Genomic DNA, 27,603 nt, shown 5'->3' on the forward strand with positions numbered 1-27,603 from the left:
ACACACACGGAAGGTTTTGTTTTCATCACGGTTCTCGGTGTACTTTATTCCCCTGCTGTCTCACTAAGCAGCCCACACAGGACAGAAATGGGTAGCACTGAGGAATGATCAGATCGTTTTCTCCTTTCCCCCAATATTTCTGCCCCCTCCCTAAGCCCTGCCCCAATCCTATCTAGAATCAGGAATGGCTAGTAAATCAGGGTGGGGGTGGCAGCTAAGATGGAAACAAAGCGCTCAGAGGCCTGGGCCTCTCCTCACTAGGGCTTGGAATCCTAGTGACTGGTCTGCTCATGATGGAGCATCTCTCCTTCAAATACTTTTTTTTTGTACACTGGTTCACAGATCGGCACTTTGATTCTGAACCTGGCACCAAAAGGCACAATATCTGATACCCTGTAAAGAGCTACTACAGACGCTGTGTATGGACAGGCAAAAGGAGCCAGTCCCACTTAGGAACAGGCTTAGACAGGGAGGGGAGATGAAAGGAGCATGGGAGAAAACCTAAGCCAATACCTTTTACTACAATGAAAATGGAAGAGGGGGAATGAGGATCTTGTGTTTTAAATCTTTCAACTACCAGGAAGCAATGAAAACTTCCTTGGCGTCTATTTCTTTAAAGCAGCATATTCAAAACGCCAGCAAATTTCCTAATGTCTGAACAAGCCAAGAGGGCCAGCTAACTGAAATGCTTTCTTATTGCTGAAAGACTCTAAAATTCATGGTGGCTTGTTCCCTTGTAAAAGGGAAAATAATTCTGATTTATTGTAATCACAGCATATCACACTTTAAAAAAAAAACTAAAGCGTGTGAGCAGGGGAATGTTTGACACCATTTTATTAATCTTCAACTTCAATGGAAAAATAGAACCTTTTTCCTAGTGCCATTCTTATCACAACAGTTGTAGTTAGTGTGTGTGTATACGGATACACACACACTGTCTTACTGGTTAGTTGGTTTTGAAGTGCAGCAAGAGACCAACACCGCATTGCAGTCAATCAGAGAAAAGAACAGAAGGCCAAGCAGTTTCCAAACGGTTATTTTATCAGATCGTCCAACATTAAATTTTTGTCATTTGCAATTCAAAATAGTTACCTCAAGTTTGCGGTTTTGAGTGCGTATTTACTTTTATTGTACATTTGTTTTCTAAACTCTTTGGCACAGTTTTCTGGGGCATTCAGACTGCCACAATATAAGTCGGGAGAAAGCTTGTTTGTGATGCCAATTTTCAAGCATTTAAAAATTTTGGTTTGAGTTGTGGCTTTTTCTGTCTTTGAAGTCTGCATTGTGTCTGTAACAACTGTACTTTTATTTTTCTATATCCTCTAACTCCAGAGTTTTCTTTTTCTCCCCCCTCCCCCCACAGCTACATTCACAGCGGAACCATATCATCAGGAAAGGCGCCTTGATGAAAAGATCAGGACAGGAGCTCTGACCATTCGTCAGTGTTTTCCCTAGAATAATTAAAAATGAAACCAAACCAAACCTAAAGAGCGTCTTTCCTCATTTTTTTTGTTAAACACATCTCTTGTGCTGCATCAGTAGCCAGAACATCAGTTAGTTTATGAAATGCAACATCAACCCCTTTGTTTTCTGGGAAAAAGAAACTGCAATGACTTGAAGTTGAGAATGTGGGTACCGCCTCACTCACACACACTCATTCGCAGACTGAAATCCCCCACGCGCCTTCTAACCGGCACATAGACAGTACCAAATGCAATGGTACCGTGAAGGTGGGCTCAAGACCCGGGCTCCATCTTTCTCCTCAGTAGCAGGGACCTGGCTGCCTTTCACAACACAGCCCCACAGCTAAACCCAGGTCCTCCTCTCCCAAACCAGTCATCCCATTCGGCACCGGCCAAAACAGGAAGGCTACTTCTAGCCTTCCCCGGGAAGAGACAGCGTTTTTTGTTTTTAATAAGTAAGTAAATCCATTGTTTCTCTGTTCCAAGATGGCTGATGTTATGTTTTTCTACAAAGTCAGTGCTTACTTAGCTCACTAACAGCGCTGCTGTTGTCGGCTGTGGCAGGATTTTCAATGTGGTGTGTTTAAGCCTCACTCACTCATCCTCTCATTCCCAAACATTCAGCATCCGTGCACACTCCTCACTTCCGGGTTTTTTCAAAAGATTGGAGATTTCCAGTGGGGGTCTCAGGTCATCATCCCAATGGTACCAGATCTAAAAACAAACGGATGAAGAGGTCAATCCTGAGCTTACATCCACCCCCAACTCCTACAACCAAGTGCCCCTAAATTAGAATGGGATTTGCCAACTCTCAAATAGGATTTGCCAACTCTCAACTACTGGAAATTAAATTTCCTGTATTCCTTTGTGCCACTTACCTGCTCCTTACTACTTACTACTTACTACTGAGCTACAAGAGATACAAGTAAGCATCTCTTGTAGCTCAGTAGTAAAAATGCTTACTTGCAAACATGAAGACTCGGGTTCAGTTCCCAGCAATCCAAGCAAATAAATGTATACTCAAGGCCATATATGGTGGCACATGCCTTTAACCCAACCACCTGGGAAGCAGGCAGGTGGATCTCTGTGAGTTTGAAGCTAGCCTGGTTTACAAAGCAAGGCTAGCCACGCTACACAGAGACCTCAAACCCCTGTGAAAGATTTGATTCCCAGCACAAACAAAAAGACAGGAAGAAGGGAACAGAAGCAGAAAAAAATATGGGAAAAATTTATTATGTTCCAAAATATTTTCAGTATTTTGGTCAATGAGTTCTGTAGTCCTTCACCACAAGGACCTGTATGCTTGGCTTAGAAAAGACTAAGGTTAAGGTCACCTGCTCAGAAGAAAGGACAGTAAAGTACAGATACCAGTAGGCAGCAATTACCAGAAATCCTATAGAAAATGAACCTTCACGAGAGCTGAGGGAGAAAAGACAAGATCTTACCAAGCTTGGTTCTTCAGTTTCCTCAGTTCCTTTGTTGCCCACGTAGCAAGGGTCTTTGCTTTGTTAGTCTTCGATCTCCGTCCTTCAGTTAATAGTTCATGGATCATTGGCCTAGCTTCTACTAATTTCAGTACATCCTTCCCAAATGCTGTACACAAGTCTCTGTGCAAAACAAACATACCCAAGAGTAACTACCCGGCCACACTAGTATCATGGTTGCTGCTGCCAAACAAGGCTGAGGCAACTGTGGGTTTCTTAGTATACATTCAGTTTTTAAAAATTTTAAGGGACTTCCAGAAGATGAAGGACTTGCCCAAAGTTAATAGCTAATTGGGTGTGAAAACCCTGTAATGTATCACTCACTAACCAAGGAAGAAGCTGACAAGGATTATGAGTTCAATGTCAACACCATCCACATAGCAAGACCTTCTCAAAGTAAAAGAGTATAACGAGGTCTTTGAGCTGTGAAACTATGTTCTACCATAGGGTCTCAAAAGAGGCTGTGAGGTAGGCTCAGTGTTAGGTAAAGCTGTCTGCCATCAAATCCCCAGGACCCACATGGTTGAGGAGAGAACTGAATCCCTCAAGCTATCCTCTGATCTCCACACACATATGCACACAAGATAAATAAAGCAATGTTCTGCAGTTAGCAGCAAGAAATTAAGTGTTCTAGAGTCTGCGATGCAGCTTCCTGAGAGAGGGCTATAATGTAAGGCCACGGTTTTTAATTTCCAGCACTGTGTCAAGGAAGTAGACTGACTATACTGTTTGAGCTTAAGATATTCCTACACAGGTCTGTTCTGTGGAAGAAGTAACTTACCCTATCAGTCCAGCAGCACAGGCTACGACTCCATCTGTGTGATCCTCGTCTCCAGCAATGTGATCAATAAAAGACAAAATAAATTCTACTCTGGGCTGTACCAGCATTACATCCGCTATAAAGGAAAGAGGAGGTCTGATTAAACTGTCCCATGCTGGACAGGAATCAGCATCTTTTCAATATGTCCCTGTTATTCTACCCCAATGGCAATGCTCCAGCTGGATAACCAGCTAAACAGCACGAGAGCAAAAATCACTAGAAGGGTATCCTTCAAATCCAGAGGAGATAAATATCCCTTCTATAATCATGTGGAACATGGAATGTTTCTGTGCTATTGAAAGTAGAACAGATCCAGGCCCTACTCAGTGGTGGGGAAATGCTCCACACACCACTGAGTTGCATCCCACAAGTAGAGCACAGAATGAACACCCTCCACTGTGGGCTGAGCTGCCCAGCACCTTCTGCTCCGGCTGCTGGCTGTACTCAGTAGAGAGTCCACCTCTGCACTTTCCCCAAAGGCCTCATTAGATCCCACACAAAGACAAAGGTGTGACGCAGTGGTAGAGCTTTTTCTACCATGCCATGTAACCCTGGGTCTAACCCTCCTGCATCACACCTCACCCCCCAAGAAAAAAAGCACAGGAAAGTAGAAGGTGCAGAAATACCAGGGTCTGTATCCTGCCTCCCCCAAACCACTTTTCATTAGGGCACCACGGGTCTTTTCTTCCTTCCTATATGTAGCAGGTGCTGGTTCACCAGTGAGCTACAAAGGTAAGATGCAGCTCATCTACCCCCTGTACCCTGGTCAGAGGATTTCAGGAGATGGGCTATATACTCAACGGTGTACGTTTTCCTGATCTCCCTTCAATCCCTGGACGATTCCCGTGTAAGCTTCCAAGCAGCTTTCTCTTAGCTCATTCAGGTAATCCACCATGTCAAAGTCTGACTGGAAGAGACAAAGAATAAAACCTCCATCACATTAGCCAGCTTACAAAAGCACACCCATAAACAGTCCTACTCTTATTAGAGCTGTACTTAGAAGAACCATCAGGACAGTTCCAAGCTTACCTTGTCCACCTGGGCTTGGGAGGCCTGCTGCAGAGTATTCAATACGACCTCTAGGTATTTTTTAAACTCTCCACCAATGGCAAGAGCAATATCACCAAACACAGACAGAATCTGTGGCTTCACAGACCTGTGAACATTCTCATTCTAGCAAGGAAAAAAGAAAAAGAAAATTTATAAACACCAAATCTTGTCTGGTTTGAAGATCCAAGAAATTCAAAACACTTAAGAATAACTGCTGGGTGCTGGAGAGATGGCTCAGAGGTTAAGAGCACTGGCTGCTCTTCCAAAGGTCCCAAGTTCAATTCCTAGCAACCACATGATGGCTCACAACCATTTGTAATGAGATTTGGTGCCCTTTTCTAGCGTGCTGGCCTACATGCAGACAGAACACTGTATAACATAATAAATAAATCTTAAAAAAAAAAAAAAAACTGCTAGAAAGAGAACTTATGTATTCACTTTACCATTTCCTCCAAGTAGAACACACATTCCTTTAATTAACTTTGCAACTTTAGATCTGCCTATGAAAATAAACAGTTGTATTCTTCACAAGCCCACAGTGTTCTAGGAACCTTGGACCTTGAGGTTTAAATTTCTTTCCAACCAGTAACTTCTTCAAAGACTAGTTAATCAGGCTGAGAAGTGCTCACCCCCAAGTTCTCCAGGAGCAGCTGCATCACCTCATCACAGAAAGGTAAGATGTTAGACTGCAGGGCTCGGCACAAGTCTCCAACTAAGCCAACAGCTGCCAAACACACCTGCAAAGAACCAAGGACGCGAGTTGCCGAACAGAAGAGGCTTCCAGCAGGGTATAGCATTGTTTTTACCTAGTCAATGGTCCCTCACCACGTGAACCAGAACCAAAGAAGAAAACATCCTTTTCCTGTGGAGCTTTAACCAGATTCAGCTAGAGAATTAGAGCTGTCTGAGGACCACAGGAAGGGACAGCGGCAGTACATGGAAGCAGTGCTGCTCTTTAAGGGCAGTGATCACATAACTTGGCAGCTGCACTTTGATTAGGACCGTACTGGCATCTTGTGATCTCTATCCGGCACATGTGATGCCCTGCGTTCACAGACTATCTCCAGTGCAGGCGCTAAGGCTACAAATAATGCAAAAGGGGAAACCACTTGGCTTCGGAAACCTGATTTTGTCTGCAGTACTCTACTCTTCATTAATGACAGTATATGATTTTGAGGGCTGCGATGGGAGTTCAGTCAGTGTTCAAGCATTTCCCTAGTATTAGCAGGTTCCAGGCTCCAAGTCTAATTCTCAGCAATTTGAAAACAAACAAAAACCAAAGATACTATTTTGAAGAGCATATCCTACCTGGTACTCAGCATAATTTTTCAATCCAATGCCCAGGAATGGTTTAAAGGCCTCCATGTACTTGAGGAACTCCCCACCCAACACTGTTAATGAAACAGACTATTAGCTAATCACAGCAACACAGGACACAATGTGGGTCTAAGAACCCAAAACATATTCACTACCCAACAGGTTAAGCAGAGTATGTGTTGACTACTAATTCCATCATAAAGACATTCAAACTGTCCCATGTTAGCCAAGTTTTGTAACTGCTGGAAAGGCCAAATTCATATGCCTTGGAGAAAATACCAATGCTCCTCAGAGATTTCACTGTAGCTAAATTAACAAAGCAGCATGGACCTGGGGAAAGAATAATTCTTAACTGACAGAGTCTGCAATCCTGTTTCATGTCCCCTCCTCCATCAGAAGCCAGCTTTAAAACAAGGTCTTCTCAACCACAGCAAGGACTCAACAAGCCATAGCCAGGGAAACAGCAGAAACGTAGGGGTGTAGTTCAATGATGGAGCACTTTCCTAACACAGGCAAGGCCCTAGGTTTAATCCTCAGTTCAAAGGATGGGAGAAAAAGCAGAGACGAGCTGTAGACCACAGCGTCTAGAGTGGGCTTCATTCAACCTCTATCCCCATAATTCTAGTAGTTTCCATTTCATTCCATTTTAATTTACTTCATTATTTAAATAACTATTTAAACAGCTTTAAGTGTTTACATGCATGTAAATAGGTGCGGGGCCCCCATTTTGTGGCCTTGAATTTACTATGTAGCCTCGCATGGCAGAGGATAATCTTGAGCTTGTCACCACTACCTGTAAGTTCCCACCTGAACTACACCCATAGGATCCCTTTGTTCTTTTCCCCTTGACTCAGAGGAGACTCACTATATATCATATGCTGGTATCAAACTACCGATTCTCTTGACTGCCTCTAGAGTGTATGACTACAGGCATGTACCATTACCCCTGGTTGTGGCTCTTTATTCCAGAAATAGAGCTGGTCCTCAGAACAGTGGTCCATAAATAATGGCTGTGCAATATACTTAAAGAGAAGTGATGCTTCCTGATGAAGCATTCCAGAGTTCCAACATGCTCTTGTAATAGGTTTCAAATACTCTTAAAAAAAAGCCTGAAGCTGGGATCAGTGGTGCACACCTAAAATCCCAGCACTTAGGGAGTCAGAAGTAGGTGGATCTCTGTAAGTTCGAGGCCAGCCTGTTCTACAAAGTGAGTCCAGGAAAGCCAAGGCCACACAGAGAAACACTTTCTTGAAAAAAACAAAACAAAACAAGAAAAGCATTAACACAAATAAATCTGAAGATTATTCTCCAAAGCAATTTTGTAGTCGGTCAGACATGGAACCAGAATCGTTCTGTTTCCTCTGCCCTAAGCAAAACAAAACCTTAATAAACCTAGTTGGTGTTCAAGGGAAGAAGGAACCTGTCAAACCCTTTAATGGGTACTAACTGCCCCAGGAGGCTGCCGATCTGACACAGGTGCCGGCTATTACCTTAAGGAGGTTGGCAGGGGGGCAGTGATACAGTTTACTGTCAGTCTACTGTCACCCTCTTTCCTACACTCTAAGACACAGTCCTGTCTTTCGGTTCTTACTGACCTTCCACCAGTGTGCTAACTGCCATCAGGGCATCTTCTTGCACTCCCCCAGATCCAGCTGTGCTTTGGAACATCCTTAACAGGGAGGCCATGACCACATCAGAGATCTGCAAAGCATCTTGATGCTGCACTTTCCGGAGAACATTCTGTGAAATGAACAAGAATTCAGATCTGTTAATTTCAAATCCTCAACTTAGAACATTTAGCCTTTTCTGTAAAAAAGTAGGTTTTTGTTTTTGTTTTTTTTTTTTTTTGCAAAAGCCAAGTATCATTTTTCTTAAGAACTTTTACACAGCAAAATTATCTGAAATCAAATAACTTTAAAACAAACAAACAAATAAATCCTATGCAGCAAAGCACCATCTCTGTCTGACAACCACTAGGACCCTCTACACCTCAAGTCCTGCTAGAGCAACACATTATTTTAACTTACAAAAATTATGTCATCCTGGGCATTCTTACACAAACAAAAAGCCTATACAGCCTTAAGTTTTGAGACAATAGTCAGGAAGGACTAAGTCCTGATAAAATGACCAACCCAACTTGTTACACTCCCATAGACTCTCCTCAAACTGTTCTCTGTGCTTGCTCCATTTAACATCACGGGATCATTCCAGTGTTTAGTCTGTTGAGAGAGTTCTACCAGAATGCCTTAAAATACAACATCTGACAAGAAAGAAAGGGAGTCCACAAGGAAGACAACCAAGTGCTACTGAATACTAAAATCCAGTATCTACATTATGTTTCATAGAAGCCCCAGAATTCTTTTGTTCTCTGATAGAAAAGGAATAAGCAGATGATGACATTTTATTTCAGTTTTCCCAGTCACTATTTGAAAAAGACTGTTCTGAATAAAAAGCACAATAAACGACACATCAGTTAATGTTTCAAAAGATGATGGCCTTTTAAAGACCTATTAAGCCTTTTAGTCTATGCAGGGATTGAGCCTAGGGCCCTGCATATGCCAGTGTTCGCCCTAAGGTACAAAAGCCTCCCCCTAGGGCCATACTTCTAACTAAATGAGCCATATCTGACCCAGCTAGGTCTGGACAAAAACCAAAGGTAAAAGCTGCCAACAGCTGGGAGGGACCATTATTCTGAGGCATTTCCATCTCCACAAAAGATAAACTAGAACTTTCATGATAAACACAGAAGAAAGGTGAGAAACTCCTCTTCAGTCACAGATGAGAGCAGCTCCTGGTCAGAACTATCACTACTTCAAAGCTGTGCACCCATGAATCTGTCACAATAGTGAATGAGGAAGTTAGGGATTCCAGAGAACGCTCAGTTGTTAATAGTATTGCCTGCTCTTCCAGAGGATCTGGCTTAGATTCCAAGCACTCATATGACAGCTTACAACCACTGTCACTATAACTCAAGTATGAAGTTTTCTGGCCTTCTTAGGTACTTCAGGCACATGGTACACAGACATACAGGCAAAAAACACCCATACACATAAAAAGAGAACGAGGAAGAGAGCATCGGCACTGTCATACCTGAAGAGTTGCGCAGAGTAGAGACTGGAGGTCATTAAATTGGATTCTATCGGATGTGCTCTGGATATGGGACTGAAGGAAAAGAAGAAACAGTGTTCCAATGAAAACATTCCACTTGCCGCAATTTCCAGGACCATCAGCTAAGCCTTCGCAGCACGACCAGAGAGCAGACAGTAAGATGTGAGCTTTTTGGTTTTGGGTGCTAGTAACTGAACCTTAGGTCATGTCCAAGGCTGAAATGCTTGTGTCATTCAGAAGCTCTGCCACCTGGCCCAGGACAGAAGGCTCCACGACTCACCTCCATCTGAAGCACTTGCTGCAGTCGCTCCATAATGACCAGGGTGGTTTTCTGCACTGCAGGGTAACAATCCTTGGCACTGTTTTTTACAATTTCCATTAGAGATTCATATGCAGAACTTCTCAGGTTGTTCTGGTGTCCATCTGGTCTGAAAGGACAGCATATACTTTATTGCCTCAACTGAGAAAGGCAGGGGATTTAGTAAAGCACACAATGTTTCCCCACAAAACGAAATCCGAGGTTGAGGATGTAGTTCAACCTCTAGTACTTTAAAACTGGAGCCAGAAATGATATGACAGCAGCTGGATGTGGTGATGTACACCTTTAAACTCTTTAAGGCCAGCCTAGTCTCAAAATACAGAAACAAAACAACCAAAAAAGCCAAAACAGAACATCAACCAGTCTGTTGAGTCACCACTATGCTCATGGTCTTTAGACTTGGCTGTATTTATAGTGGGAGCTAGCAGAAGGCTCAGTGAGTAAAAAGTAGTTGCTGTTGAAGCCTGATGACCTAAAGGTGACAGAATAGAATAAACTCCCCAAAGCTGACTGCCTCCACTCACATCTGTAACACAGCATACATGCCTAATCTCTCTCAAATAGTAACAAAAAACTTGAAGGTTGTTCTGGGGAGAGCAGGCTAAAATTTAAGGGCAAACAGTGGCGTGAGGTAGAACTGACCAAATGCTGATAATTAAAGTTGCTACAACAGCCAAACAAAACACACAAATGACAGTGATTGACTTGGTATGGTAATTAAAAAGCCTCAAATGAGCCACTACTCCAGGACAGCTCTGTTATAACTACTTGGTAAAAACAGATTTTTAATTTGTGTAGGTTTTTTGAGAAAGAGTATCTTGTATTGCCTCAGTTGACTTTGAACTTGAGATCCTCCTGCCTCAGTCTCTCCAGATGCAAAAGCAACTGTAATCTCAGGAAGAAGGAGTCTGTATTAATCTACTACAGATAGGATACTTTTCATTTCTCCTGAGGGCTCTGCACTGTCATGTCCCACTGTTTTAACCTCTAACCAGGAGTCAGATGTGCTTTCACTGGCTTCTCAGGATTATCAGTTAGTTACCTGTCTGTGGTCTCCAGCAACTTCTGAACTATGAGTTCAAAGGAAGAAGACAAACAATAGGTGGCTGGCTCTTCTTGATCCTCAGCTATATCTGCGGCTTCATAAGCAGCTTCAGCCAGACTGGAGAAAGCCTGGAAAGGAGAGAAATGAGTCCTTAGAGAGAACCCCACAGGATTCCCTCATCCTTACCCTTAGATAATTTTAAGAGCCAGGACGTGATCGCATACACCTTTAATCCCATCGCCCAGGAGGCAGAGGCAGGCAGAGTTTTGAGTTTGAGGCCAGCCTGGTCTACAGAGCTGGTTCTAGGATAGCCAGGGCTACACAAGCGCTACCTAATATTTTCCCATCAAGGTCATCAAGAAAAGTTCATTTCTCAGAACCCATATGAGGTTGTAACTCCAGCTTCAGGGAACCTGATACTCTCTCTCTATAAAGTACACATGGACCCACGCACCTCAACACATGCTGTGACAACTCGTAATGCTGTCTGCCAGGAAAATCGTTCAATTCCATGCCTCGGAATATACTAAACTCGTCATGTATTTGATTATTAAACTTCTATATGGAAGTAGCTGTGTAACTAAACTTGTAATACATGTGCACATAGCACACACTCATAATTTTAAAAAAATGATAATGAGCATGTAAGTATAGGCGAGCACTTGCTATCCTGCAAAGGATCCAGGTGCAGTTCCCAGCACCAATGAGGTGTTTACACTATCCATTAATTCCAGTTCCAGGGAATCTCATGCTTTTTTGACCCCTGCAGGCACCAGGCTCACACAGGTACAAATAAATGCACAGACAAAACACTCAGACACAGAAAAAACAATAATCTAAAACAATTTTCGAAAGAAATTCTAAGTCTTTATAGACTGCCTAGTAATGTGTCCAACTCCCTAAGAAGAATTCTTTCACCAAGTCACATCACTTCCCTTCTTTCCACCCTTAAGAAAGGATTTTAATTGGGTAGTGTCCTCAGTTGAGGACAGCATGGTCTACAGGGAGAAACACTATCTCAAAAGACAGCCATGCCCCACCTAAACAAACAAACAAACAAACAGGATTTTAACCTCACTCCTTTCCCACACTAGGCCCACAGTAAAACTAAAGAGCCCACAGAAACCCAGCACAAACACTGCCTCCCTCCTTTTGCTTTCATCTCTTTGCCCCAATTTGTTACAGTAAGAAACTCCATTTTAACCAAAACTTGTCTAATCTAGACAGTCTCTCTGCTGCATGACTGCTGTAAGTGCTCTGGGACCCACCAAGGTAAGCCAACAGTTCCCACTGGCTTCTGCAGCTGACACTCCCCCACATTTTAACTGAAAACAGAGACGGAATTCAGAGCAAGTCTTCCAATGAGGTAGGTACCTTTCTCTCCCACACCTCCTCTCTTCCCAATGGCTCAGGACAAGCTCCTGTCTTCACCAGGAAGAAAATCTCTTACCCAGCACACATTTGAAGCCACTCTGGGTTCAGCACTGAGGCCCTCAATCAGACACTGCAGCAGGGGTGCCAAGTACACATCATTGATGGCAGCTTCAGGGAGCAGCTCGCAGATCCTGCCCACAGTCCATGCTGTTGTGTCTCGAACAACTACACTGGGGTCTTTCATTAGTTCTATTAGAGTGGGCATAGCCTGAAAATGCAATAAGGCAAAACAAATTCAAATTAATTAACGCAGACTACTATTCAAAAGAAATATTCATGGGCATTGTGGCCTATGCCTATAATTTCAGTATTTGGAAGATGAAGACAGGAGGGTCTACATTCAAGACCATCCTTGGCTACAAAGACACCATCCCATCTAAAATTAACAACCCCTGCCCCCATATAATAATGGAAGGATTTTAACTTAAAATATATGACCAGCAGACAAAAGAAAGTATAAAAATTCTTAATCCTCCACCAAATCCCAATACAGATTCTATTTGAACTCACATTGATCTGCCTGCCTCTGCTGGGATTAAAGGCATGCACCACCATATCTGGATTAAGACTCATTTCTTTATGCAAAGTTAAACTATGATGAATTCTACCACTGACACCAGCAAAGTAAGCATATTTCATTATATAAATGTCAACACTGTCCAAATACTATCACAAAAGCTTATGGGAAATGTGGGTGAGCCTATATACCCAACACTTGGGAAATGGAGACAGGGAGATCTGGAGTTCAAGACCAGTCTCAGGTAGATAACTAATTTGAGGCCAGCCAGACATACCAAGACCCTAAAAACAACAACAAAAACACTCAAGAACAAAAACCACAAGGTAAATGGATAGTACTGGAAACTGTAATCTCATTCACTTGAAAGGCTCAATGGAGCATGGAGACGAGGCCTGGAGTCTGGAGCCAGCTGGGTATGGCAGCTTATACTTATAACTTATATATAACTACAGCACTCACAGGCTGAGGCAGGAGCCACCAGTTCAAGGCCACCCTGAGATATAGGTTGAGACTGCCTACTTCAAAAATTAAGAGGAAAATACTTACAATGTGGCATTAAAAAAAAAAAAAAAAAAAAGCAAGCTGTAAGACTTCACAGTAAGAATTCCATCCTGTTGTCCAAACAGCACAGAAAGCAAAGATGTGTTGAGTTAAGAGCATTCTTGGTTAAGAATATATTAAAGCTGACTTTTTTCTTGGCCTTTTCTTTATTTTTTCAAGTTTCTGAGTCATGGCTTAATTTTAAAAAGTTAAATATATTTTACCCTTAACAATGAGTAACTCTACTGAAAGGTACCACATAGCACAGAATGGTCTCAGCACTATCCAGTTACAGCCTTAGACTACTGACCTGCCTGTCACCATGAGAATGTAGGTTATGGGTTTTAGGTCTCTGCTAGCTAACATTCAATTGTGCGAAAATAACCTTTGTCAGTTACATACACATACACATAAACACACACGCATGCACTTTCACCCTACTTCAACTCTAATACTCCTCGGGTTTTACCTGTATCACTAATGGTTTGAGCTGATTAGGCTCTGGTCCTTCCAAGATACTGCCAAAAGCCATCACTGCTGCATCCCGGTACCGCCAGTCAGGGTTCTTGATGTGCTCTTTAATAAAGGGAAGGACATGCGGCACAATGTCATCCTCACAGCAGGTGGACAGAAGCATGAGGCACACCCCAGCTGCTTTGCAAGGGTTCCAGTCATCGTCGTCATCGTTTTCATCCTGGTGAAGCAATGCAGCACTGGGTAAGTTTTTGTTCCATGAATTTACTCAAAAGGCTATCTATTCCCAAGCATCATTAGAGCTTAATGTTCAGGGAATAAGATAAAACATAACATCCCAAGAGTAAAAGACACACAAGCGGTACACAGACACACAGAGGAGACACACACACTTAAAAAAAACATTAAAGTTGTCAAATCAAACATATCCCTAACTTACACCTGAGACTGCTATGTGGAGAGAAACATGTACATCCCTGAAAACACTTATATTCCTACAAAGTATTTCTAGTGCTCAGAGTCCCAAGCAGTATTCCCTCAGGACACTGCCAGATCCTTAGCAATATTTCACATACACTATACCAAGAAATACAGAGCACAAAGAACAGTGGGAAAATTGACACATTGTGCCTCCACTCGGGAAGCAGAGGTAGGCAGGCGGATCTGAGTTAAAGGCCAGACTTCAACTCAGGGTGGAGTACCAGGACAGCCATGGCTACACAAGTCCCTTAGATCTTCCTGACACCTTTGATTTTGATATGTAACAAACCTTTAAAATTTATTGTTTTTAAACAGAAACTTGTGGTTCACACACACAGTTCATTTTTTTTTTTAAGACAGGGTTTCTCTGTGTAGACCAGGCTGGCCACTCAAGAGGTTTGCCTTGAGGGACTATAGGTGCAACCCCACGCCTGGCTGGTGCACACCTTTAATTGCAGGATAGAGTTAGAGGCCAGTCTAGTCTACAGAGCAAGTTCCAGGACAGCCAAGACTACACAGAGAAATTCTATCTCAAAAAAACAAACAAAACAAAGATATATAAGTATGTGCGTGTGTACATGTAAATGCACTTGTACGTGAAGGCCAGAAGCATTAGGTCTGTCTTCTTGGAGCTGGAGTCACAGTGGGTCCTTGCCAAGAACAGAGCACACTTATCCCTCGACTATAACTGATGTTAAAGACTGTGGATTTCGTTCAAGTGTTGGTTTTACAGAGGATCTCATGAAGCTTCAAATTCACTATATAGCCAAGGATGTCCTTGAATTTTTGATCCTCCTGGCTCCTCCTCCTGAGTGTTGGGATCAAAGACACAACAGAGCAACACCTGGTTTTATGTGGTGAAGACCTAATCCAGACCTAATACATGGTGGGCAGCACTCTATCAACTGAACTAAAATTCCCAGTCCCTAGTTCATGGATTAAAGTCCTTTATTAAGGTGTGAATGACTTGTGTCCAACTTTATCCCCAAGCCAGGCATGGTGGTGCACACCTTTAATACCAGCACTCAGGAGGTAGAGGCAGGCGGATCAGTGTGAGTTGGAGGTCAACTTGGTCTACAAAGTGAATTTAGGACAGCCAGGTACACAGAGAAACCCTGTCTTGAAAAAACCAAAAAAGAAAGTAAGACGGACAGACACACAGACACACACAGACACACACACGTCAGGCAAGCTCCCTACTACTATTGAGCCGTACCACTGCCGACAATGTCTTTCTTACAACTTATACACAATACATGCCCTAGTAGTGTGCTGTAGCACTCTGAAAAACCAGAGCAGTGTGAGGTCTGTTCACAACCAAGGCTTCTAAGCCACTCAGGCTAGCCCTCCTCACATACAACTCAGTGTTTCATTTCAAGTACTCCCGAGTCATCTACAACACAACATCAGATGGCTGCCAATGCCCTCCATGGAAACTGTTGCAGATGGAACCAGTCATGAGGCTTACCTGTTTAGTTAGCGTCTGTGTGAGGATGGGCACCAGATACTGTAGTGCTCCCTTGGCATAAAATTTGCTGGTGTGCTCGGGAGGCCGTCCTTGTTCTGCTGCCTGAGGAGAAACACAAAGTAAATAGTTGTTATAAATGGGACAGGCCCACAGTGAGAGCTCTAACAGGCACAGAAGGCTAATGGTAATGTCTGCTGTGATGCTTGGAGATGCTGCTTACACTTTTATCAACTTAAGTGAGATTTAGATTATGCAAATCTATACATTATATACATGTATATTCAAGGACCAAGTCAACCTTTAGAATTCAAGTCTTGCACTGGGGCTGAAGCTCAGCAGCTAGAGTGCTTATCCAGCATGTGCAAAGCCCTTGCTTTAATCCCCAACACTGCACAAACCAGGCATGGTGGAGGAATGCCTATAATACCAGCACTGGGGAGATGAGGAAAGATAATCAGCAATTCAGGGTTGTTCTTTGATACATGAAAACCAAAAACCAAAAGAACCCCTGACATCTAGGACTAGAAAGATAACTTAGATCAGTAACATGCTTGACTTAGGATTAGAATTCCACCTCCAGAACTCACAAGAAAAACAAACAACAACAAACCAGTAACAATTGTGTGTTGGCAGACTGTGGTGCATGTCTTTAATTACAGCACTCGGGAGGCAGAGGCAGGGTTATCTTGAGTTCCAGGTTCCAGGGCAACTAGAGCTGTAATGATGAGACCCTATTTCAAACACAAAATAAACCAAAAACAACCAGATGTGGTTTGCAGGTTTATAACATAAGCCTAGCAGTAAATACAGTGCAGACACAGATGGGTTCCTGGTCTCACTGGCTTCTAGCATTATCAGCAAGCTCCAAGTCCTTTTCTCAAAAAGAAAGGTAGATAGTACCTGAGGCTCTCTGGTCTCTACACACACAGGAATGTGTATTAAAAAAACAACAAACCTGACATACAGTGTTCTTCTGGCTCAAAAAAATGCACACACGTTACATAAAGACAAGGTGTGGGGGAGGCTGTATTGGGACACACTGGCACTGCTGGAAGAAAGCTTCAGCCTTGAGGTTTAAGTCAAAGATATCCTTTCCCATATCTGACTCTTCAGAGGTAGTTAGTTGTCAATTACATCTTGGGCTTGTATTAAGATTTCAAAAGGGAAAAATTCCGCATCAGCTGCCACTTCTGTAAGCTTACAACCTGCTGCCCCCTTGTGTTCACAGCAGAATTATCGGTATGACTACCTGCAACTGGCAAAACCATGAGCGGTGGGGATCTGGCTAGCAGAAAAAACATTATATCCCTAGGATAGCCGCCTGGTCAGAACAGAAGCGATCCCAGAAGACGAGAACCACAAAGGAAATGTGTAAAGTCTTGGCAAAAAAGCGGTTCTTCTCAGAGAGGCTCACCCCAGGCTCACCTCTGAAGCCTCAATGGCCAAATCCATTTCTTCATCACAGACATTGGACCAAAATTCTATCCCTTGAAGAGCTACCTCATCAATGTCACTTTTCATCGCTTCAATTGTGATCTTAAAGGAAAAAAAAAAAAGACACAAACTCAAGTCAGACAACCTTTTAACCAAAAGGTCAAGATGAAAAAAATAAAATTTATGGTAAGTTTAACCAGATATAAGAAACAAACGACTTGCAAAATATTAGTTAAAATATCTTTTATAGCTGGATGCATGCCTTTAACATAATTATTTTAATTAAATTAATCCCAGCACTCCGTATTCAGGAGGCAGAAAAGAGTAGATTTGCGACCGCTGAGTTCTAGGCCAACCTGATCTACAGAGCAAGATCTACTGTAGCCAGGCTTACATAAAAAGACCCTGTCTCAGGAAAGAAAAAGAAACACACACACAGGTATCTTTTAACAACCAAATATAGCACATATCTTCTTGGCACATAAGCTTAAATTTACCATTCATGGTAGGGCTCACACCGGTAATGCCAGCCTTTAACAGGACTTCTGAGTTTGAGGCCACCTGGACTACACAGTGAAATCCAGAACAACTGTAACTACAGTGTGAAACAATGTCTCACACTGTCCATACTCAAGTAATTTTCTTGACTTCATAAAATTAAGTTTTCAAAAACCACATAATTACAAAACAGCAATTAAAAATAATGAACCCTGTCACCAGCTACAGGTTCAAATTACATAAATACTTACTGCAAAAAGGGCAGGACCCATATATGTCTCCATGTACTGGTAATACAATGACATTATCTTCACTAGATTCTGTAAAGCAGCCACTCGTACCTTTGAAGAACAAGTTAAAGGGTTACCATGTGAATAAGAAGTCTGTGGGGTAGATTTACTGCCTACAGGTACCTGAGTAATGTCATCTGACCCAAATCAATCTGTCCGCCCCATTTTCAGTATCTCTTATGTTTGCAGTCTGGCCCCCACCATGTTCCAATGCCTGGAAAGCCCACAGATGGGTTAAACCCACGAGAGGCTGGCTAGACCGACATGGTCCTTTCACCAACTTCCAGGGTCAAGTGTAGGTCACAGCAATAGCAATACCATTTCAATGTCTACAATGAAGAGAATCACAGCAACAACTCATGGCACTAAATCAGCAAAAGAGAGCAAAACTTCTTAAGCCTTTAAGAAAGTAGTAGTCTCCACATACGCTGTAGAAACTTTCACTAATAAGATTAATCAAACCTTGTTCAATTCATTGACTTCCTAAATTTCCAACTGGGTCAGCTTTTCCTAGGAAGGCAGGGAGAGATAATTTTCATACAGCAACTAACTTACCCTTGTATCTGGACACTGTGTGGCTTCACAGACTACTTGCATGATAAAGTGCCGTTCTGACTGCAGAGAGGTAAAGAGCATTAGGAATGCATTAACTGCATGTAGGAAGGTTTTAAGACGCTACAGAGAAAACCTGTCACCCTGTCAAGTCCTGTAACAGTCTAGCACCCTCCCCTAAGGTAGCAGGGCTATAAGCAGTTTGCCTGTGGTGTCCTCACTATGACCCCTCTAAGGAGGTCTTTTTATCTCTTAATACCCAAGGTGACCTTACCAAAACAAGGTATCAGAGGAGACAAGAAGGCATAGGCCACAAGGTTTAAACAGCTAGCGAAAAGAAAAAAAGCCAATAACCAAAATGTAGGAAAACTACTTTCCTTATATGTACATTTTAAGATTGGCAGGGCATAGTGGTGGTACATGCTTGGAGGCAAAGACAGGGTCATCTCTGAGTTTGAGGCTAGCATGTTCTATTGTGAACACAGGGCTACAGAGCAAGACCCTGTCACTCAAAATCAAAGTCTTAATATCCACAACATTTGATTTCAGAGACAAAATTTGTTTTCTGTGAATTGACAAATTCACATCAAACATGGTAAAGGGAGAACTAGTGAACTGCAGTTAGCTTTCCTAAATAATTTGTGATCTAAAAGGAAACTTCGATTTCTGAACCAACTAAAATTAGTTTGCTCTGAAGCTGGGGACAGTGGCACATCAAGCACTAAGGAGACAGGTGACTCTCTTGAGTTGCAGGCCAAACAGGCCTACTCGTGAGACCCCCATCTCAAATAAAACAATAAACCAAGAGAAATTACAATAAACTATCCAACAGGTGAAAGCAGCCCAAAACAAGTGGTTTGACATACAAAATATAGTACAGACATATGAATTATTATTATTACCTAGCTTTGAAAAGAAAATAGCCTTGAATGGGTAAGTCTTAAAGATACTATACTAAGTAAAAAATAAAACAAAAAGCAGGCCCTACCACCAACAAACCTAATACAGAAAGTCAAGTAAGATGGTAAGATGGCTCAGTGCATAACGGCACTTAATGGCAAGCCTGATGACTAGGGTTCAACCCCTAAAACCCACAGGGAGGAGGAAAGGGAAAACGAATTCTAAAGTTGCCTGCCCTCTGACTGCTACACTGTGTGCCACACCCCACATGCCACGCACATTCACAATGAACTCAAAGCTTTAAAAGCTCAAATAAAGTCTGACTCCATTTTTTTATTTATATGAGGTACCTAGAATAATCAAGTTCACAGGAACTGAAAGTAGAATTGTGAGTGCTGGCAGCTGGAGCCTGGAGAAATGGAGTTAGCCACTAGGTATGAAGTCAGTTTTGCCAGATGAAACACTACAGAATGCCTCTGTAGCAGACTGAATAACTGACATACACTGAAAAATGGTCACCATGGCGAATCTATTTCATCAACATATACTTCATGGAGGTACCTCACAAGAAACCTCAACTAGACTGGAGATGAAAGCTTTCTAATTTAAAGAATAAAGCCAATGTTTTAAGTCATACATTCTTCATCCTATAAACAGGTTATCATGCGTCAGAAAAACGAACCTCTTTGTCAAAGTTTGCCTTGGTGAACTCCAGCGAGTTCAGGAGTGCATTGGTAGCAGCCAGCTTCACATTGTTACTAGGCTCTTCCTTCCTCATCCCCTGTATTATGGCAGTCAGGATCTCATTGGATTTATCCTGTAGCTGCTCCGGGTCCTAAAACAAGCAGAGAAATATACTGATCAACAGTCTTTTAAAGTTATAAAACCCACTTAAAGGAGTCCATGATTTTGACCTTTTCTCATATATTTCCATTTGGGACAGTTCTGCAAAGCACTAGTAAAATACCCCCGGAACAGCACAAAACTGACCCCAAACAAATCAGACTCATTACTGCCCCATCTCTGCTTTTTCTCCCCATTCTGCATACACAGAGAGGCAGTAGTGTGCTGGGCTTTCCCACCTGTGCCAAACAAAATGAAGCCTTACAACAACAGCCAAGGACCTGAGTATAACAACCAAGGAGGTTTAAGCTCAGGTCAAATGTTATGGACTACACCTCAGCAACAGTCCAAGGAGGGCTGCATCGAAGATTTGTGTGGTCCCAGTGGCTGAACAAACCCAACAAAGAAAAAGGCAACACAACACTCCTGGTACCCAAGAACTGAGCCAGCAGTTGAGAGGCACTCTAACTTAGCTATACTCCAACTCAGCCCCATTCTGAGTCTGTGACCTCCAAGTTCCTCATTTCAGAGCATTAGCAATTTGAAAATACAGGTCCAAAGTAAGCATACTTATGTTTTTATTCAGATAGATGTATGTATATATGTATGTACGTACGTACGTGAGTATATAAGTATGAGTGCTCTATTTGTACGTAAGACAGAAGAGGGTCTCAGATTCCATTACAGGTGGTTGTGTGGCACCATGTGGGTGCTGGGAATTGAACTCAGGACCTCTGGAACAGCTGCCCATGCTCTTAACTGCTGAATTACCTCTCCAGCCGAGTAGTCCTATCTTTATAGCACCATAGCAGCTTGGTGTTTCCATCTTCTGACAAAGAATCAGTACCACTCATGTGATAGCTCAAAGAACCAAAGTACAGAAATTAGAAACAGTAAGCAAGTACTTACTATATCTTGGCAAATGTAACCAATAGCTTCCAATGTGGACTCTTTCATATGCTCTGTGCTGTTGGGGTTTGTGACATTGGCTACCAGCTGAGGAATGAGTTCTGGCCACTGGTTCACCGGGATCTCTGCACAAGCAATGCCAGCCACACACTGTGAAGCTGAACTAGGCCGGTAGGTTTCTGTGCCCAAAGTCTGCAAAACCTGGGGGGGAAGAGGGAGGAGTGACATACAGTTGTAACATCCCGTAAGCATATTATACCCACCGCCACACAGTGCATCATGTCTGATTGCCTCACCCCACAGACAGAACACTCTAGTATTATACCAGCTTCTAGAACCTTTCAGCAAAACCATCCCTCCCCAAAGCTAAAAGGACTTCTTCCCAACTCATCACACTTCAGCACTTGTCAGAAACTCAAAGGGAGAAGTAGCACTGAAAAGCAAGGCAAGAGATGAGAGCAAAATCCATCTTCTGGGTTCTTTGTGGTAAAAAGAACACGCTCAGTCTGTGGACAGGAAGGTGGAGCTGTGGAATGAGTAGCTGTGGAGCGCCCAGCGGAACATAATTCCCAGTACTAATCTACTCTGACTCAAGGAAATGATTTTCCTACCAAGCACAAACAAACCTCCTTTCTGGTCACTGATAATCCAGTACCAAATTCTAAGATTCAACCATTATATAACTTGCACTCACAGGATTAGTTTTGTCTGCCTAGGAACCAAAACACTGGTCTTAGCAATCACCAAGAAGTAATCGGTGATGCCAAATGGGGATCTGCCACTAAGCACATCTCCTTGGAAAGTAGCCACACAGCAGTTCTACAGCGTGATGGCACAGACTCGGATAAAGGACAGAAGCCAGTTTGCCCAGGGTTAACCATTACCACGATCAGCTAATTCAGACCATGAACTCACTAAGAATCATCAGGCCACTCAAAGGCAAACAGTTAACTGTTCCTGGCATGAACACAGGACAAAGAAAAGCTGCCAGATATTCAGGACAGCTCTGCTGACTAGGTCAGGACACTCACTGCCCTGCAGTGCAGCTATTAGCTAGTACGAACTCTTTCTCATATATGGTGTGTGATCTTTACCAGCCTCCATCCAGCAACAAATAATTCTGATTTTAAATGGAAGCTTTGCTTTCTAGGAAAAGTAAAGCTGAAAGGGATGTCAAAAACTGCCTGTCAAAGACACTAAGTGTTGGACATCTGGCTCATGCCTGTTATCTTAGCACTCAGAAGGCTGAGGCAGGAAAAACATAGTGAGTCCAAGGCCAGCCTGGGTTACACAGTGAGATTCTGTCTCAAAATCACAAAGGAAGCTGGGTGTGGTGGTGCACGCCTGTCATTTCAGCACTCTGGGAGGCAGAGGCAGGAAGATCCATGAGTTTGAGGCCAGCCTAGGCAACAGAGTGAGTTCCAGGACAGTCAGGGCTCTCGGGGTGGGGGCGGGGGAGGGGGGAGATTTAAAACCACAAAAGCAAAACAAGGTAAACTCTCTAAAACCTCAGGAGCTGAATGGGAGATGCCCAATCTGACTAAGGTCGTAGCCCAGGGTGCAGACACCCAGCATCAGAGAAGGAAAGGTAAGAGGTAAAGACTGTCATGCGTGTGGTAGAAGCCAGGCTGGGAACACAGTGTATGACCCCCCAGCTCCAAAGATTAAAAAAAAATTTTGTTTTTCTGTGATAAATTATATTTTATTTATGCCTAACAGCTAAGAAGAGGAAGGGATTAAAATGCAATTACACAAGGTTGGAAAGATGGCTCAGCCATTAAAAGCACATGCATCATTTGCAGAGAACTCAAGCTTGACTCCCACACTGAGCAGCTCACCAGAAGCTGTAACTCCAGCTCCAGGGTGAATCCAACACCTTCATCCTCCATAGGCACCTGCCCTACAGCACACACAGCCACACACATGTATAACTAAAAATAATTTAATAGCTAGACAGAGTAGTGCACACCTTTAATCCCAGTACTAGAGAAACAGAAACAGATGGATCTTTGGAGGTTTGAGGCCAACCTGGTCTAGATAGTGCACCTGAGGGTGGCTAGAGTAATATAGTGAAACCCTGTCTAAAAACAACACTAAAGAAAAATGTCAGAGGGGAGGCGCTACAAGGAAGTAAAATGAATAAAATAAATAAACGAGAAGGAGAGGAAAAAAAAAAACACAAAGAAAAAAGTCATTTCCAAGCAGAAACAATTTGGATAGAAACAGCTTTACAGACTCCAAGGGAAGATCCAAAGTAAGCTGTTTTTCTAACTTGCCTGTCAAGGAACAGGCACTGTGAGAACATGACTGGAGACGGAAGGAGGGTCACACACATGGCTTGGGAAGCACCTGCTTCAAAGGACATACCTGCCGAGAGCTGGCATCTAAATCCAGCAATTATGGTGCCCAGAGTGCAAACACAGAAAGTCCTCCCATTTCCCCCTCACATACCCAGAATAAGTTATGACTACAAAGCCGTTTAAGTTGCCCAGCTTCCTTTGGCCCTTATCCATGCAACAAAGGCCACTAAATACTAATTAAAAACAAAAAACAGAAACCTGCACTTTTGAATCCTGGGCTTTCTAATTCAATAAAAAACCTCACAAAAATGCCATAATACAAAAACAGCAAAGAAGCTGAGCTTGGTGGTGCACGCCTTTAGTCCCAGCACTGGTGAGGCAGAAGCAGGCAGATCTTTGTGAGCCCAGCCTGGTCTACAAAGCAAGTCCAGGACAACTAGGACTACAAGAGAAACCCTGTCTCCAAAATAAACACAAACAAACAAAAAATAAAGAACATTCTATTTTCCTTAAAATTTCATTATTTCTCTCACAATGTTGAGATCTCAAGAAAGTTTTTCATAATTAAGTACATAAAAGAAACATTAGTAGGACCAGGCATGGTGGTACACACCTTAGGTCCCCCTTCTGCGAACTCTTGACCCTTGAAAGATTCAAAATCACTTCATTATCCCTTTGTCTTTACACAGCATCATGTAAAAACCAAAGAACAGGAAACTGGCCCCCTGAGGCTGACTGTGCTGGAGAGACAGCTCAGCAGTTAGTGAACACTTCCGGCTCTCCCGAAGGACCTGAGAGTTCAAGTCCCAGCACCCTTTGTCTGACGGCTCACAATGGAATGTAACTCCAGCTCCAGGGGACCCAATATCCTCTTCTGGCTTCCAAAGGTACCCAAACATACACTGACACACATAAATAAAATAAAAAATACTTTAGGACACCTCTGGAAATCCAGGCATGGTGGGACCTGACCCCGGCAATCAGGGTAAACGTAGAAAGGTTCTGTATTTTTACTTTATTGCAAATTCAAGGCTGGGCCAGGCTACCTAACACCTTATCACACACAGTACAGCGTGGCGGCACATGCCTACCATCCCAGTACCTGAGAAGTGAAGACAGAAGACCAGAAATTTGATGCTGGCCTGGGCTACATGAGGCTGTGTGGAAAATAAATTCCCTAGCTTCAATCTAGAGACTCCAAATATACTTTCTCTTATATGGTGTTAAGGAGAAACTGAGGCACTACAGATGCTAGAAGCCTCTATCACTAAGCTAAACTCCCACATAAGGAAACAGTTATCGTTGAAATTTCTTAGGTGGCTGTAATATACAGCACAAAACCTCTAAATCTCTAAATCTACCAAGAGACCTCTAAACCTCTAAAATCTCTAAATTTACCAAGAGACCCGACGAAAGTTTCCCAAACTGCTGCAGGTCGCTCTAGACAGCAAAACCCAACCCATCACCAGACACCTACTGCCACACTGAGACTTTAACCAAACTAAATTTTTACCTTCAGGTAAGGTTTAGGTCAGTCTCAGAAACCTCTCACTGTCAAGCTGTAAGTCATAGAAAAAACGAGGACCCGGGAGACATTCCTTAGGCCAGATGCCATCAAGATGACAGTCACTTACATAGTTCTTGACCTCCCGCCGAGCGTTAGCATCGATGGCGAGCCACCTCTGCTGGTGCTGGGCCTTGATATCGGGATCTTTCGATGTCAAAGAGTTCTTGATCTGTAGACCGGCTGCAACTCTGGCAACCTGACTGTTTCCTGGATTTGCCAGCACTCTGGACAGTTCCACAAGAAACGTGGGCTGGAGAGATGATATTTTTGTAAATGAGTAGTTAGTTCATCAATTTTCACTTGCTTATAAGCTACTGAGAGACATACAAAATTTAGATCAAATCAAAATCTCTCAGGAAAGAAGGAAATATCTACTTGAAAAGTACTTGCCTAGATGCAACACTCATGAGGTTTACCTGGGTTCAAAAATTTAAGGCCAGACTAAACAATGGAGTAATTACTTACTATATGAAGGGATGGTGTCTTCCTACCAAGATCATCCTTTGTGCCCAAATCTTCAAATTAGTTCCGAAGAATTAAAGCCCATTTAACAAGCTGGAGGAGGGTTACCCTAAGTACACGCTTCCCCAAGCACCTACAAGAATGTCCAGTACTACAAATTTGTAAATGAAAAGGGAGAAAAATTTTATATACTTAAAAAAAAAAAATTAGGTCAAAAATAAGTCAGGGCAGCCATATGATCCCAGAGAACTGGTCTTTTCTAACAGATATATATATATATATATATAAAAGAGATGGAAGTATAAAATCTTCTGCATTTTATTTCTCAATGTTCAGCAAAAGTAAAACTTGTAACTAGTATCCAGAAATGGAAAAACATAAAAATTTAAAATGACAAGTTGTCTCAAGAAAAATCATCTCCTTTTTAATAGCAGCATGTCAACTCAACAGTGAATCCTTCAAATATCCATGTTTTGTAAAACAGGCTGAAAAGCCACTCTGTCTAAAATTTTTAACACATTCCCTCCTCTTCCAAACTGTCTCTGGAGTAGGGGGGAAGTAATCTGCGGAAACAGGAAAGTTAAAAGAAGCTGCAAGTAGACACATCTTCTTACTATTAGCAAACATAGGAAACAATTCCCAAAGTTTTAATATGTGCCACTGAAGAGTGTTAGGAGCAAGATACCCGGCTTCTTGCAAATTAGCAAAAGCATAAACAAAAATATACCATGAACGGAACAAGGAAATGCTTGAAAAGTTGTGGCTTACCTCTGTACCAAAAAAAAGCTGATTTGTGTAAACGGGTTTGTCACTTTAGAGATGTTACTACTTTGCCAAGCTGTCACAAAAACTACATTTGGTTACAGTTTTTTTCTTACTACCTTCAAGAGGACTTTAATTACATCCACCTTTGCCTCTGTTCCCCATCCCCCCTAAAAGGCGAGGAGAAACACTCTGGCACCAGGCTGCCTCAGTCATCCCCCACTTTCCTATACAAAGGTCAGTCTTTTTTTTTTTGTTAATGTACTTATATCCGAAAATATGAAAAAACGGGGTTACCCCTCTGTGATTTCTTCAGGGAACATGCTCAATCTCAGCAATGAGCCCCAGCCTCGGATCCTAAGGATGAGGTCTCTGATAACACCAAGTCCAAACAGAACATTTGTGCACTTAGCCCAGGATAGGTACAGTAGGGCACAAAAAGGAAAAAACAGGGGCAACGGGTCCAGAGGTGGTCGGGGGGCAGGCGTGGCCATGAGCACAGAGCAAGGGAGTTCGGAGACGGTGAGGCTCCGAAAAGTAGTTGCAGACAGCCCCTAGAGCCGTGGGACAGGAAGGAGAAGCCGGCCCCGGCCGGCAGAAGGCAGGCAGCAGGGCGCAGAGCTTCCACATGGCCCCTAGGCCCGGTCCCCAACCCCCACCCTTGCTGAACACGCAGCGCCATGCAACCTAACTTCCCTTCCCTCCCTCTTTCTCCCTCCGCCGCACCGCCGCCCTCAGGACGTGCAGCGATTGGCCGGCGGTCCCCCCGGTGAGGCCCGCCATTGGCCAGGCGCGGGGCCCGGGGCGGGACACACCCACCGGCTTCCCGATGGCGGGGTTAGGTTGGACCGGGCGGGGGGGAAGGGGGACGAGCTGGGGCGGGGTGGGTTCCCGAGGCCTGGGCCTCCGGGAGGGCGGGAAGGGCCGCACGCAGGGGACGGGGCCGCGGCGGGCTGGGGCGCGGCGGGGCGGCACGCACCAGGTTCTCCACGGCCGCACGCTCCAGGAACTTCTGCGCTGCCTCCAGCTCCAGCCGATCTGCCGGGGGGAAGGAGGGGAGAGGCGGCGGGGTCAGGGGGGCCGCCCCCTCCCCCACCCCGGCCCCTCAGCCCGACCCCCGGCCCCGAGTCCTACCCGGAGAGACGGTCTTCTCGAGGATGGTGATCAGCTCCATGGCGGAGGTGACGGCGGCTCCTCCCAAGACGACGGCCCGGCCTCTCGGGCGGCGGCTCCCACTGGGGATGGGGGTTGGGGGTCGGGTGGGAAGGGAGGGTGGGGTGGGGGGTGGGGGTCACCACAAGCCCATTCACCGGCTGCCTCCGGGCAGGCGCTCCGGCTCCCCTTCCTCTCCACTCTCGTCCCTTCCGCCCTCCTAAGGTGCCCAGGCGGCGGCAGCTGCTCCTCTGGCGGTGGGGGAGGGACCCCGGGGGCAGCTCGGAGCGCGGCTGGTGCTCAGGCGGCGGAGGGAGAAAGAAGGAAGGGCGGCCGTAAGTGAGAGGCGGATCGCAGAGAGGGAGAGAGATTGAGGGAGGGAGGCGGAGGGATATTCCTGCCGGACCTCTCC

General features: G+C 43.8%; 1 protein-coding gene across 1 annotated transcript; it reads right to left on the bottom strand.

The window, feature by feature from the left end:
• Positions 1-817: 817 nt before the first annotated feature.
• Kpnb1 (karyopherin subunit beta 1) lies at positions 818-27,301 on the bottom strand. The gene is made up of 22 exons (XM_055619799.1): positions 27,174-27,301; positions 27,019-27,077; positions 24,883-25,065; positions 20,949-21,149; positions 19,879-20,031; positions 18,300-18,359; positions 17,706-17,795; positions 16,948-17,058; positions 15,523-15,624; positions 13,570-13,794; positions 12,057-12,248; positions 10,604-10,734; positions 9,523-9,670; positions 9,225-9,296; positions 7,730-7,874; positions 6,126-6,208; positions 5,447-5,554; positions 4,797-4,940; positions 4,569-4,674; positions 3,729-3,843; positions 2,909-3,070; positions 818-2,177 (listed from the first exon to the last, which is right to left on the bottom strand). Coding segments are annotated over exons 1-22 (2,631 nt in total). The 5' UTR covers positions 27,214-27,301; the 3' UTR covers positions 818-2,176.
• Between the last annotated feature and the right edge of the window lie 302 nt (positions 27,302-27,603).

The sequence above is a fragment of the Psammomys obesus genome, unplaced genomic scaffold (genome assembly GCF_907164565.1).
Source record: "Psammomys obesus unplaced genomic scaffold, mPsaObe1.curated_primary_1811, whole genome shotgun sequence".
Classification (NCBI taxonomy): domain Eukaryota; kingdom Metazoa; phylum Chordata; class Mammalia; order Rodentia; family Muridae; genus Psammomys; species Psammomys obesus.